The sequence below is a fragment of the Dromiciops gliroides genome, chromosome 6 (assembly GCF_019393635.1).
Source record: "Dromiciops gliroides isolate mDroGli1 chromosome 6, mDroGli1.pri, whole genome shotgun sequence".
NCBI lineage: Eukaryota > Metazoa > Chordata > Mammalia > Microbiotheria > Microbiotheriidae > Dromiciops > Dromiciops gliroides.
Window position 1 is genome coordinate 20,814,960 of NC_057866.1, and position 15,213 is coordinate 20,830,172.

Below are 15,213 nucleotides of genomic sequence, written 5' to 3' on the forward strand. Positions count from 1 at the left end.
GTCCAAGCAGATAATGGCTCTACTTCAAATTGGTCCAAATCTTCTTTGAAGGGAAAAAGGGCAAAAATTAGTTATTAAATTCCTAATGTGTTTCAGGCATTGTGCTAAGCACTTTATAAATATTATCTGAATTGGTCCTTACAACAACCCTGTGAGCTGGGTGTTATTCTTCTCACTTTGCATCAAGGAAACTGAGGTAAACAGCTGTGAAGTGGCATGCTGGTAACTTGGGGAGCAGGCTATGTATGCTACTTGCCATGTGAACTTACTCTGTTTCTCCATAGCTTCCCCATAGCATTTTTTACTTCTGCATTCCTCAGTGTATAGATCAATGGGTTTAACAATGGAGTTCCAATGGTATAAAATACAGACACCAACTTATCCACAGGGAAGATGATTGGAGGCCGAGTATATATAAAAATACAAGGGACAAAGAATATAATGACCACAATTATGTGGGAGGTACAGGTGGACAAGGCTTTACGCTTCCCTTCTGCACTATGATTTCTTAGGAAATAAAGGATATAAATATAGGATGTCATTAGAATTGCAAAGCTCGCAATGCATATGATCCCACTATTGGAAACAACCAAGAGGTTTATTGCATATGTGTCAGTGCAGGCCAATCTCAACAGAGGTTGCAAGTCACAAAAATAGTGATCCATCACATTGGGACCACAGAAGGGTAAACTCAATGCAAGGAAGATCTGGGTGATAGAATGCAGAAAAGACCCAACCCAAGCCAATAGGACTAAAATCCCACACACCTTCTGGTTCATGATGACCGTGTAGCGTAAAGGCTTACAGATGGCTATATAGCGGTCATAGGCCATGAGGATAAGAACCAACACTTCCATACATCCAAAGAAATGCATTCCAAACAATTGGGTCATGCACTCATCAAAGGAGATAGTCTGTTTTTTAGAGAGGTTGTCTACAATCAGTTTGGGGGCTGCAGTACTAGAGAAACAGAAGTCTGCAAAGGACAAATAGGTCAGAAAGAAATACATGGGGGCTCCAAGTGTGGGACTGGTCTTGATGGTCAAAATGATGAGCAGATTTCCTACCACAGTTGCAGTGTAGAAAACCAAGAAAATAACGAATACTACCTTCTTTTTCACTGGGTCTTGTGTCAATCCAAGAAGAATGAATTCAGTCACGTTATTTTTCATTGCTGTTTTCAATTAAAATGGGAAAGATATATGTGAGAACTAATCATTGCATATATGGAAGAAAGCATTACAAAAACAGATGAAGGAGCCCTGTGTCACAGAACTATTTCTTCTTCTCAAGTACTTTAATGTATCTACCTGTATCCTTAAAAACCTTACATGGAATATTACCAAGAAGAAACACTTCCCATGAACTATTTCAGTTCACTAAACAGACTTATTGAGCTTGTTTATTAAGGAATAAGTGTCTATGTCAGTAAAAGGATAGAGTACAGGTTGCTAACTTATCAAAGTTAATACTTGCTGAAAACTGACCCTCTTCTTCCACTTTCAATCTTATTTTTTTCTGGTATTACAAAAGTTCACAGGCTTAATTGATAAAGGTACTTTTCATCAAACACATGCATATACATATATGTGTATACATATACATATATATGTCTCTGTGTGTGTATATATGTCTATGTATGTAATGAGAACTGCAAAATTTCTGAGAACTGATTCCCCCCCCCCCCAGTCCCCTCTTTTTCAGTCAGGTTAATTGCCTGTTGCTAACTGTCTTTGTCATTTCCAGACTCTTGATGGACTTATGGACCTTCCCCCAAGCAACTTATCCCCTCCCAATGTTCCCCACCTTACTCCCTGGACTTTATGTTATCATGTAAAAAGGGTCCACCTACATTAAGTAGTTTCTATTCAGAGTCAGTAACACCTATACTTAAATTAGGAGCTGTTCCATTATTTCTTTTGCCAAAGGTTCATTTACATTAATTGGCTATATATCACTCTGGAGCAATCTTTTGGTTCCCTTTTTGTTCTGTTACCCCATTAAAAACCCTGTCCTCTGTTCTTATCTTCGGGTATTCCTAGCTTCTGAGTTTTGCAATACCATGAGCTATAGTACCTCTGCCCGGATTAAAGACCTTATTTCTCTTATATTGATTGTTTCCTTACTTTCCAGGTTAACATATGAGGGCTTGTCCGGGATTTGAAGACTTCATGCCCAGCCAGCCACCATTTTTGACCTCCGGATGCTCGGTGCCTGCAGGAATCTTTTGTGTTCCAGTCTGGACTCAAATTTGGAGGCCTGGCTTGGTAAGGGTCTCTCAAATTCAGAACTTGCGTCCTTTTCACTTGAGTTCCTAAAAAGCTCTTAGGTCAGTTGTCTGGTTATGTCCATGGATGATTTTTGTAATGGGTCCATTCTGACAGGTCCCTCAAAAGGGGAAGGTTGCAGGGCTTTATGGACCATGTGTGGCCACTCCGACAGGTCCTGGAAAGGATGGCTACTGGGTTTTGTTTTCAAATCATGTATCACATGATTGCAAGTGCTAGCAGAATTCAAGTCTGACCCACGACACTGGTGGCCACAGATGGGTCACTCCTTTTTGAGTTTGGCCTTGATTCTGCCAGCTAAAGGCCCTGAGTGGGACTTTGCTTTTTTTTTTTCTTTCTCCTTTGTCAATGGCCTTTTGAATCAATTAAGCAAGAATCTGAATCTGAACCCTCCTTCCTTTTAAAAAAAAAGGGTGAAGAAATAGGATTTTTGATAGGACATTTTGTCCCTCAGAAATAGAATTTTTGATAAGACATATTGTCCCTCAGAAAAACGTCTAAAAAAAAATAAAAGACCAATTGATCTGGCTCAAATTAATAGGTCTTTGAGGATAGGGGAGGACTTAATTTATGCATACTAAGTTATCTCAAGAATATTTACCATTATTGTTTTTGTGTCTGTCTTTGTAGAATGCTATTTGTGTTAAAATGTCCGATATGTGTATGTGTGTCCCTTGCTATTCAAGCTGAGTCCTTTATCTTGTACTCTGTTAGCAATCCTCTTTGCCACTCAAAGTAGAATTGTCAAAAGGTAATTTACACAGAGGCAGTTAGACTATAGCTTGATTTAATTTTTACCTGTTTTTAAGAAATTTGTTCAAACTTTACTTGAGAATTGATCTTCAATATTAGTTTAAATCCAGGTTTTATGAATCCCCAAATCAAGGTAAGTCAGGTTCTTTTTAAATTTGGGGGACTTTCTGGCTTCTCAAGTCACCAGTGTTTATCACCAGGTAAAAATGAGTTTATTGATAATAATGGTATGATATTGAAATGCTAATAGATAGGCTTCAGATAAATTGAGAATTTTACTATCTGGGAATAGCTCCAGTTATAACTGAATTTATTCCTCCTATTTTAAGTGAAATATGTCTTCTATTAAGATGTGTGGGGTTTAAAGTCACAGTTTATTTTGCATTCAGATAAAGTGTTTGAAAAATTTGGATCTGGAAATTTAATTGCATGATCTTAAAGCAAGTTACTTCAGTTTATCAATCTGTAATGTGGATATTTGATAATTATAGAGTATTCTTTAGGGCTATAAATTGTCATAGATGCCTCTGTTAAAAGAATGTAAAATACTTGAAACTGCTTAGAAATGCAGTATTACTGTGAATTCACAAAGAGGTGGTCTCAAAGTCTGGGTTCAAGTTCTCCCCCTGGGATACTCCCTGTCTAGAAATAATGAATGTTTGACTCTAGGAAAAATAAGAACACATTTTTCTAATATGCCAAAAAAACTTCTTCCATTTAGCAGTGGTACTGTTTCATAGCTTTTCTCAATAACTGTTAAGCAGTAATAATTACATGCATTAATAATGGTACGATAGTTAAAAACAACTTTGTTTTAACTTTGTTAAACTTTGACTGTTTTCTTTAAGCTTCACAGATATTTCAAGTTTTCATACCCCTAGCAATCCAAATATTATGATGGCCTTGTATGATTAATAACTTTTAATTGATAGATCTTAAGTTTTATTTCAAAATATCATATTCAACAGTAATTTATTTTTCTATCTGGTGTTTTTCTTAAAAACATTTATGCTGTTTTAACCTTTTTCTTTCCCTTAATATTCTATTTCCTAACTATTAATGGTATTTTTAGGCAAAGAGTGTGAATTATCAGAGCCAACTTTAATCAGGTATTGTTTTTTTTTTTTGCTGAAAGATATGATTACTGTTACAATTAACTTCTAATGAAAATGTAAAAAGATGCACCTTCCCACCTTCTAGGCTGTGACTTTCACCAGATATATAGAACTCTATTTAATTCTCTCCCCATAATGATATCCAGCTCTCCCTTCTTTCTACAAAGCTCTAGAGAGCTCTAGAGAGCCTTTCCCCATACCCCCTGACAGCTCCTGTCTTAATCTGCTTTTCCCCACCCCTGGAAGAAGTCCCATCCTCCTATCCTCCCCCTGGGCATTTAACTCTTCTGAAATTGGAAAGGTTCTTAGTGCCTCTCCAAACCAGATTCAGTTGGATCCCTCTAAACCTTTTCCTTGAATCTCACTCTATCCCCTTCCCAGAGACAATTAGTAGCATTAGGCTTCTTCTTAAGGACTACCTATCCTTTGGTCTTTTAGCTCCCTGCATTTCCTCTTTCTTGAGCTCATGTGACTGCTTGTCCAAGACCTGAGCAGTGAATGTTCCTGTGACTCCTAGAGCATCTGTGGTCCCTAATGCTTATACTCTCCTGAATAGAATCCCCCATGATTCCACTCTTTTCACCTTTGATTTCTCTAGTGCCCTTTTCAGTGGGTCCTTTGGTGTGAATTGCCAGTTTTGACTTTTTTACTTTACCTTTACCTGGGAAGGCCTGCAGGACACTTGAACTATTCTGCTTCTGAGAATCCCTCCTACTTTTCACAAATTTAAAAATAGAACTAGCTGACATTAAGTTTCCAATAGACTCCACCCTCTACAGTATATGGATGAGTTACTCCTTTGCTCCCTGGATCTCCGATTTTCAAAAGCTGACTCCATTTTTCTCACCCTATGCCAAAAAGTATCTTGTTCTCAGGTTTTTAGTTTTTAGGACATCTGATATTAGCCAATAGTCTCTATCTTGAAGGATTAGAGATCTTTCTACTATTCAAAACCGAGATAGAAAACCCGGATTATTCCTGATATATTGATGGTTCCTGTCTCAAATGATGCTGGGTATGCTATCACCTATACAGAAGAGTTCATTGACCCCTTCCTTTGGCTTTTCAGCACAACAGGCTGAATTTGAAGCCCGGACTCAGGCTTGTGAATTGGCAAAGGAAAACTAGTGAATATTTTTACCAGATAGCAGGTATGTGTTGGGGATTTCAGGATGTTATGGAAATATAAAGGGTTCCTGATGTCCTCTGGCAGTCCTATATATCTAGAAATTGCTTGACTCCCTTTTGTTGATAGCAGCAGTGATTGCTAAAATGCCAGGACACTCCCATGATGATTCTCCCCATGACTGGGTTAATGCCCTTGCTGACCTGCATGCCAAGCAGGCTGCTCAGAAAACCCCACACCCTATTCTATCTTCCATTATATCCCCTGGACCTGGCCCCAGATTAACACTGACCTCAGCAGAGCTTGCTGTAGTCCAAAGGACTATGTCCTATCCCTTCCAAGACAGGCAAAAACTAGAAGAGTGTAAAAAGGATAAAAACTCTGGGCTCTGGTATGGGTCAAATGGATGCCCAATTCTCCCCAATTCTTTCCATTGACCTATGATGGAATACCTTCACTCTTTAAGTCACTGGAGTCCTGACAAACTGCTTAATTTAGTCTGCAAATTTTGGTGGTAAAATTGACATAACCTGCATATGATATTTTTCTACAATGTCCTAGCAAGTTCTTAAAATCTCCCCCTAGGAAATTTCCTTCAAATCCGGCAGATTGATTTTATTCAACTTATGCTTTTTTCTAGTTATAAGTTTGTATTATTGTTTGCATGTTCTCCCATTGGGTATATCAGAAAAGATTTTTTTGCACCTGGGGAATTCCTAATGGAGTTAACACTGATTGAGGTACTTCTTTTACTGTTTCAATTGTCTCACAATTGTTAGCTTCCTGGCCAGTACTTAATATTTACGCTTTCCTCTCCCCCCCCCCCCATCTTCAGGTTTGGTAGAACTTATCATTGGAATCATTAAGTTTCAGCTGGAAAGTTTATGGATGGTTTGCCATAGCCAAAGGCCCTTTCTCCTAGTTCCTCTGAACCTTAGGGCAAACCCTTTTGGTAGACATTCTCTTTCATATTTTGAAATCATCTCTGGGTGTCCTTTGCCTCTCTTTTCTCCCTCAAGTGACTCCCTCTCCATTAAGGCCTCCCTTCTGTTCTATTGTAAAGGACTCACCCAGTCTCTTCATCACCTTAATTATCTTGTGTCTCAGTCATTTTCTAGTGGATCAACCTTAATTCAGTCTAACCAACAGTTAGAACCTGGATACTGGGCCTATTGGAAAAGGATTCCATACCAAGTGCTGCTGACCAACCCCTTGGCTGAAAGGAATTGACAGCTGGATCCAATTATCACATCTGAAGAAGACTACAACCCCTGAATGGATGGCCAGACTCACTACCAACACCAAGATTCGCCTGACCAAGAAAGAGAAGCAGATGACATCAGTGTAGACTGCTGTACCAAGATATCTGGACATGGGCCGAGAATCCTGTTTCATGCCCCAACACTATTTTTGGTCATCAACGAATTCTGGAATTCATCTTGACCAAGAGGAGGGAATGAGAACTGCAAAATTTCTAAGAACTGATTTACTCCCCCCAGTCCCCTCTTTCCCAGGCAGGTGAATTGCCTAGGGTTCACTGTCTTTGTCATTTCCAGACTCTTGATGGACTTATGGACCTTCCTGAAAGCAACTTATCCCCTCCCAATGTTCCCCACCTTAATCCCTGGACTTTATGTTATTATGTAAAAAGGGTCCACCTACATTAAGTAGTTTCTATTCAGTCAGTAAGGCCTATACTTAAATTAGGAGCTGTTCTATTATTTCTTTTGTCAAAGGTTCATTTACATTAATTAGCTAAATGTCACTCTGGAGCAATCTTTTGGTTCCCCTTTTGTTCTGTTACCCCATTAAAAACCCTGTCCTCTGTTCCCATCTTTGGGTATTCCTTGCTTCCTAGCTTTGTGATACCAGCTATAGTTCCTCTGCCCGGATTAAAGACCTTATTTCTCCGATATTGACTGCTTCCTTAATTTCCAGGTTAACAGTATATACATACATGTTTGATGAAAAAGAAAGTATACATATATATATATATATATATATATATATATATATGTGTGTGTGTGTGTGTGTGTATGTGTGTGTGTGTATATATGTGTGTGTATGTGTATAACACCATTGTTTCTACTTCTGATCTCTGAAGTAAATTGTGGGGTTGGGACAGTCCTTCTTTCCATAGAACAATTCTTCATATACTTAATAATGTCATCGTGTCCTCCATAAATCGTTTTTTTAGTGACAAGCCTTACCAACCACTTCTGTAAGTCATTAAATGGCATATAATATGCACATATACTCACCTCCCTCAATATCAATCTATGGCAATGTTAAACATTGTAAATATCCTTTCTAAAATGTAGCACTTTGAAATGAGTAGAATAATCCAGATGTGGTACAACAAGGTCAAAGTACAGTGTGAGTATCAAAATCATCATTTTAGAAAGTACATCTACACATAAATATGCATGTGTAGCAAATGCTCTCAATGTATACATATACATATATATTCATACATAAATTAATTTGTAATATGTCATCATTATAATTCTCTTCATCTATCACTGTAGTAACCATAGCAAAAAAGGGAAAAAATAAAATTCACATGTGAATTATTAATGAAATTAATTCATTCCTCTTTACAATATTTGTTTTATGAAGTATCCTTTAACAATACATTTTATATATTCTCCAAGAATTCAAGTCAACCTCATTGGTTAAATTTCAAGAAGCTATTATCATCTCCTTTTGAGAAAATATTTCATCCAAAAGGGAAAAAAAACAATATTAATAGTCTATTCACAATAAGTTTCCTTTTTATTAAGATGGGGAAAAAAACACACACTTCATAAATCTAGATCTGGAACTGACCATATTGAATATTGGTCCTCATTTTACAGGTGAGTAAACTGAGTATAAAGTAATTTAAGTGACTTTCCCAAGGTCACATAGGTAATAAGTGAAAGAAACAAGGTTCATATTTGTAATTTCTGACTCTAAATTCAGCCACCTTATCAATTCACCAGTGTCTTCCAATTAAAAAAAAAAACCATTAGTAAATAAAACTGATAGTCAAAGAATAGGAACTTATGGTTTTCCAATGAAGAAATCAAAACAATTTATAGTCATATAAAAATGATGTAAATCATTATTGATTAGAGAAATGCAAATTAATATAACCTTGAGATACCATTTTACATCTACCATATTGGTTAAAATAATTGAAAGGGAGGCAGCTAGGTGGCACAGTGGATAGAGCACTAGCCCTGGAGTCAGGAGTACCTGAGTTCAAATCCAGTCTCAGACACTTAACACTTACTAGCTGTGTGACCCTGGGCAAGTCACTTAACCCCAATTGCCTCACTAAAAAAAAATGATTGAAAGGGAAAGTGATAAATGTTGGAGGGGATGTGAAAAAAATTGGGACATTAATTCATTATTGGTGGAATTGTGAATTGATCCAACAATTTTGGAGAGTTTTCTGGAATTATTACCAAATAATTATTAAACTGCCTATACACTTTTTACCTAGCAATACCACTACTACTAGGTCTATTTCTGAAGATAATTGGTGAGGGGGTGGGGAAATCTGATGTCTTCTAAACTGTTTATAGCAGCTCTCTTTGAAGCAGCAAAAAACTGGAAATTTCAGGGATGCCCATCAATTGGGTAATGCCTGAACAAATTGTGTTATGTGAATAAATATATTGGATATCACTGAGGCTGTAGATACTGCGTAAAAGGAATGTTAATGGCACTGATGCAATAGAAGATACTAATAACTTCTGGTATTAAATCATAGGGGCATCTAGGTTGTCTAGTGGATAGAGTTCTTGGATTGAAGTCAGAAAGAGATAAACTTCCTGAGTTCAAATCTGGTCTCAGACAGTTACTAATTGTGTGACCCTGGTCAAGTCATTTAACCCTTTTTGCCTCAGTTCCTCATTTGTAAAATAAACTGGAGAAGGAATGGCAAACCACTCCAGTATATTCATCAAGAAAACTACAAATAGGGTCACTAAAAGTCAGACATAACTGAAAAAAATGAATGAACAACAATACCAAATCATAAATCTGGCACTTTTCCTCCTTTTCCAAATTAGTTTGTGATTCTGGTTAGCAAATAAGACAAAATAAGTAGAATTACAAAATCTCAAATTTACAATGAAGTTTTTGTGGTGCCCAGCATTAAAATACATGCTGAAGGCAAATTGAAAGTGACCCATCCAGGAGATATTTGAGATACACAATAAATGTCTTGTATCACCAACATTATATAACTCCTTAAATGATTTTCTAAGACAAAACATCCCATTCCATCTGTTACAGTGGTTTCCCCATACTTACAGAATCCTGACTTAATTTCTTTGCCATACTTTCCTGTCAGGAAAAAATCAATAGGTTTTCATGGCTTTACTTGTGCCCTTGCTTCCTAAGGCTTTTCACTTAGGTCACTCCAGGATTTATGGAAACAAAGCACTTAACATTATGTTGTGTTGTCCAAAAATTATATACCCAGATATTCATAAAATAACAATAATTATAATAATATCATCAACAATAAAAATAAATATAAAAATAATGAGAAATATGGAGGAGGATGAAGAAATTGATTGAACAGAATGATTGGGAATGGTATAATTGGTTATAATGGTAATTTGTTTTCTCTCTTCATTTCTTTCTTCTCTATACTGTATTTCAATTATCAGAATATGAAGCTTTTTAATAAAAACTACTTTTTAGTTGCGATATTTTCTTAATTGTGATTTTCTCAATCATTCTAAAACATGTCCACTAGGATTTTCTCTTTCTTGAAGGAAAATATAGTAAGTTAATAATTAGGTTTGTATTGCTCTAGATAATGAAGCCATGTGCTATGTCACTCTGCTAGGAGAAAGAGACAGAAAAAGGAGAGAGTCTTTTCAAGTATTGACATCTATTTTCAGAATCATAATTTTAACTGCATAAAATATTGAAAACTGCAAGGGAAACAAATTATATTGATTTATAATTATCAACATATTGAAAAAGTTACAAACATCAGGTTACTAAAAACTAACTAAGAGAGGAGTCTTATCAAAGTGATAGGGTCTACAAAGATGGGAGCCATACAAAGTCAGGTCATATGCAAAATCCGTATTTTCCATTTAATTGAGAAAAATCCCTTCAGACAATTCAAATGTTTATTTTCCCTGACTCCATTTTGTTAAGGGGGCACATTATGTGGTGTCTCTTGATGGTTTATTTGAATTGTCCTATTGTAAGTTTAGTTCCTGCTTTCAACAAATAGGAACTCATCATTCTATGAAGAATCTTTTTCTAGAATAATCAAAGGAAACAGTTTAAGAGGTTCCTACCTTCTACAGTTAAAGAATTGGGAATTATTCTCCTCCCATTTCTCAAAATTTCACAAGGACAAAGAAGCAACTTGGGTTAAAGCATCTACTTATCCAGTGTTTCCAATCCTCCATCATAAACTCTATTCTCTGCTTAAAAAACTGGTATTACTCTTTAAGCTGTCAGATCTTTATATAAAGAGTATCAAAGTTTATAAACCTGGAAGACTACCTCTGAGCCTCCTGGGAAATAAGAAAACTCCTCTAGGGGAGGGTTGATGCCACAATTTCATCCAAAGTTGGTCAAGATGAGAAAATTCATCTGACCAATTAATTAGTGTGTGTCTTCCCCAGTATAAGGCTATAGATCATTTGAGAAACATGATAATATAATCTTTCATTAAATTCCCCTTCCTTTCTTTAAATTGAAGAATAATTTCACACACATCCTTATTACATAGGTCAAAGGAAAACAAAGTACGTCATGGTGGAAAGTTGCTACTGCAACAGTCTTATCACCTTATTACCTAAGTTACTTTTAATAGGACTTCTTGACCTGGGAACCATTAATTTCTTAGCTTATATTATAACAATTCCAATAGAATTGGGCTCCTGCTAATTCTCCATATTTTCACTTATGTGTTATTCTGAGATGTCATTAATAGGTTACATCAGGCTGCCAATGAAATACAAAATCTTTAAGAATGGTAGTTCAAGGGGCATCTAGGTGGCACAGTGGATAGAGCAGTGGCCCTGGAGTCAGGAAGACCTGAGTTTAAATCCGGTCTCAGATACTTGACACTAGCTAAGTGACCCTGGGCAAGTTACTTAACCCTCATTGCCCTCCCCTCCGCCAAAAAAAAAAAAAAATGAGCATTCTAGGTCCTGCTTAACCCACTCAAACATATGGAGCTAATGACTGGACCACCATGTCTCCTAGCATGGGGGTAAATAAAGTTCCCACCATCTTCTTCAGTTCCATTATCCTTGCCATTGTTGTGTGACTACAACTATGATTTTCTTTGTTACAGCCCAAGGATCATAGAATGTTAGAGTAGTAAGAGATCATAAAGATCATACACCCTAACTTGCTCATTTAATATAAAAAAAATCCTGGTCCACACAAATTTATTGAGTCATCTAAAAATCTGATTTTTAAAGGAGGTAATCATTCAGGAATAAATTAGAAGTCACACTTTGCAAACTACTCTGAGGTGTACTATCTCATTCTTCAGAGGGGATAAAAGTGATTTGCTAAAAAATTTTCAATACTATTTTTTTTTACTTTTGGTAAATCTTTTTATGATTTTCATGAACATTGGTGCAATGACTGGCATTTTAATTTCTAATTGTGATAAAATAATTATTAAAAATGAATTTCTTGGGGACCCAGGGACCCAATTTTAGTTGGTGTTCTCTCTCTAACTCCACACTTCAGAAAGTTCAGTTCTCTCTTTTTTAGAATTTTATTTTTTCCCAATTGCATGTAAAAATAATTTTCAAAATCCATTTTTAAAATGTTATGTTCCAAATTACCTCCCTCCCTAACTCCTCCAAAGGCAAGCAAGTCAATATATTATACATGTGTAGTCATGCAAGAAATTTCCATATTAGTCAGGTTGTGAAAAAAACAAAACAAAACAAAACTTAATAAAAAGAAACAAAAAAAATATGCTTCAATCTGTAATCAGATGCCATCAGTTCTTTCCTTGGATATGGATTCCATTTTTCATAAGTCCTTCAGAGTTGTCTTACATCATTGTATTGGTGAGAATAGCTAAATCATTCACAGCTGATCATCTCACAATATTGCTGTTGCTTTGTGCATTTCACTTTGTATCAGCTCATGTAAGTCTTTCCAGGTGTTTCTAAAACTGTCCTGCTCATCATTTCTTAAAGCACATTAGTTCTCCATCATAATCTCATCTCACAGTTTGTTCAGTCCTTCCCCAGTTTATGGGCATCTTCTTCATTTTGAATTCTTTGCACCATTAAATGGCTGCCATAAATATGTTTTATACATATAGGTGCTTTAACTTTTTTTTGTTTGTTTTTTATCTCTTTTTTGATATTGACCTAGTAGTGGTATTACTAGGTCAAGGTGTATGCCTGGTTTTATACCACTTTGGCCATAGCTCCAAATTGATCCACAGAATGATTCACAGAATTGAACCACCAACATTGCACCAATGTCTCACCTTCCCCATATACCCTACGACATTAGACATTTTCTTCTGTTGGCTATTATCTAATCCAGTAGGTATGAGGTAGTACTGCAGAATTGCCCTGACTAGCATCTCTCTAATCAATAGTGAGTCAGAGCACTTTTTTTTTCATTTGACTATAAACAGCTTTGATTATTCCATCTGAAAACTTTTCATACTTTTTTATCATTTATCAATTGGGGAAAGGTTCTCATGCTGATACATTTGCCTCAGTTCTCTATATGTTTGAGAAATGAGGACTTTGTCAGACAAACGTGCTTCAAAATTTTTTCATAGTTACTATTACTAACTGTATTTCCCTCCATTCTATTCCTTATCCATGACATTTACTCTATTTTCTATCTCCTTTCAACCTGTCCCTACTCAAAGGTGTTTTGCTTCTGATTTCCCCTGCCCCAATCTGGTCTCCCTTCTATCACTCCCCACCCCTTCCCTTCCTCTTTTTCTTCAGGGTAAGCTAGATTACTGTACTAATTGATTGTGTATGCTATTACATTTTTGAGCCAATTCTGATCAAAGTAAGGTTCACTCAAAACCCAGAACCTACCCCATCTTTCCTTACACTGTATAGCTTTTTTCTGGCTTTTTTATGTGAGATTATTTACCCCCATCCACCTCTCCTTTTCCCTTTCTCCCAGTGCATTGCTCTCACCCCTTAATTTTTTTAAAGATATCATCCCCTCATATTCAACTCATACCTGTGCCCTCCATCTAAATTTACTCTATCCAGGTGCCTTAATAATGAGAAATTTCTTATGAGTTACAAGTATCATCTTCACATGTAGGAATGTAAACAGTTTAACCTTTAACTATACCTTATGTTTTTTTTTTCCTGTTTACCATTTTATGCTTCTCTAGGGTATTGTATTTGAAAGTGAAATTTTCTATTCATCTCAGGTCCTTTCATCATGCCTGCCTGAAAGTCTTCTCTATCATGGAATTCCTATTTTTCCTTGAAAAATTATACTCAGTTTTGCTGGTTAGGTGATTCTTGGTTGTAATCCCAGTTCCTTTGCCCTGTGGATATCATATTCCAAGCCCTCTGATCCTTTAGTGTAGAAGCTGCTAAATCTTGTGTTACCCTGACTGTGGCTATACAATATTTGACTTGTTTCTTTCTGGGTGCTTGTAATATTTTCTTTTTGACCTGGGACTTTTGCATTTTGGCTATAATATTAATGGAGGTTTCATTTTGGGATCACTTTCAGAAGGTAAACAGTGTATTCTTTCAATTTCTATTTTACCTTCTGGTTGTAGAATATCAGGGCAATTTTCCCTGACAATTTCTTGGAAGAAGATGTCTATACTATTTTGGTTGATGATGGCTTCCAGGTAGTCCAATAATTTTCAAATTATCTCTCCTGGATCTATTTTCAGTTGTTTTTCCAATGAGATATTTCTCATTGTCTTCCATTTTTTCATTCTTTTCATTTTGCTTTATTGTTCCTTGATTTCTCATAAAGTCATTAACTTACAATTGTTCAAACCTAATTTTTAAAGAATTATTTTCTTCAGAGAGCTTTTGTACCTCCTTTTCCATTTGGCCAATTCTGCTTTTCAAAGCATTCCTTTCTTGCATCATTCCCATTTCTCTTTCCATTTTTTCCTCTACCTGTCTTTATTTTCAAAGTCCTTTTCAATCCCCTCTATGGCTTGAGACCAATTGGTATTTCTTTTTTTTTGGAAGCTTAGGATATAGGAGCTGTGACTTCATTATCTTCTTCTGAGGGTGTCTATCACCTACTCTGTCCTTTTGACTAATGTTTTATTTTATCTCCCCTTGTCACATTTAGTGAGGGAATTATGTAGATTTTATGGATGATGTGGTATCTGAATTATCCTCTCATAAGATTAGTCACTGGTCTGACGATATGGAGAGATAAATAATTCATTTAGTGACTGTCCCCACTAGAATCCTTTCCAAAAACAATGGAAGAGACACTTCAACTTGTTCTTACTCATGGTAAAAAAAAAAAAAAAAGAATCAGAAAATTTTCACCTTCCGGTTTTAAATGGACACAGGAATGGGTGCCATTTCAATCGCATCTACTTATGCTCCATTTTTCTATGTCCAATTCTATTCTGCATCAAATACCGATAGTTTGATACTGCTTCTAAACAAACATTTATAAAAAAATAATCAGTTTTTGAATTTAGAGAATTATTATTTATACTTTAGGGAATCAAGGAAATATCTCTACTGGAGACTTGGTTCTTAAATTCATCTAACTTAGCTGAGCTTAAGAGCAATCCTCCAATTAGCACCAAATTGGTCTGGTGTCAGGTCTTGACTGAATAGAAAGCAGGAGAATTTATCCTTCAGAACATTTCTCTTGTCCACCCTCATCCAGAAGTTTTATTTTCTATGAGTCCAAACAAGGGAAAAGTGAAACAGGTGAGAGAATTGCTGCA

General features: G+C 36.1%; 1 protein-coding gene across 1 annotated transcript; it reads right to left on the minus strand.

Annotated features, from left to right (window-relative positions):
- Positions 1–248: 248 nt before the first annotated feature.
- Positions 249–1,172, minus strand: LOC122731529 (olfactory receptor 4C11-like). The gene has a single exon (XM_043971695.1). The coding sequence runs from the start codon at positions 1,170–1,172 to the stop codon at positions 249–251; it is 924 nt and encodes a 307-aa protein (XP_043827630.1).
- Between the last annotated feature and the right edge of the window lie 14,041 nt (positions 1,173–15,213).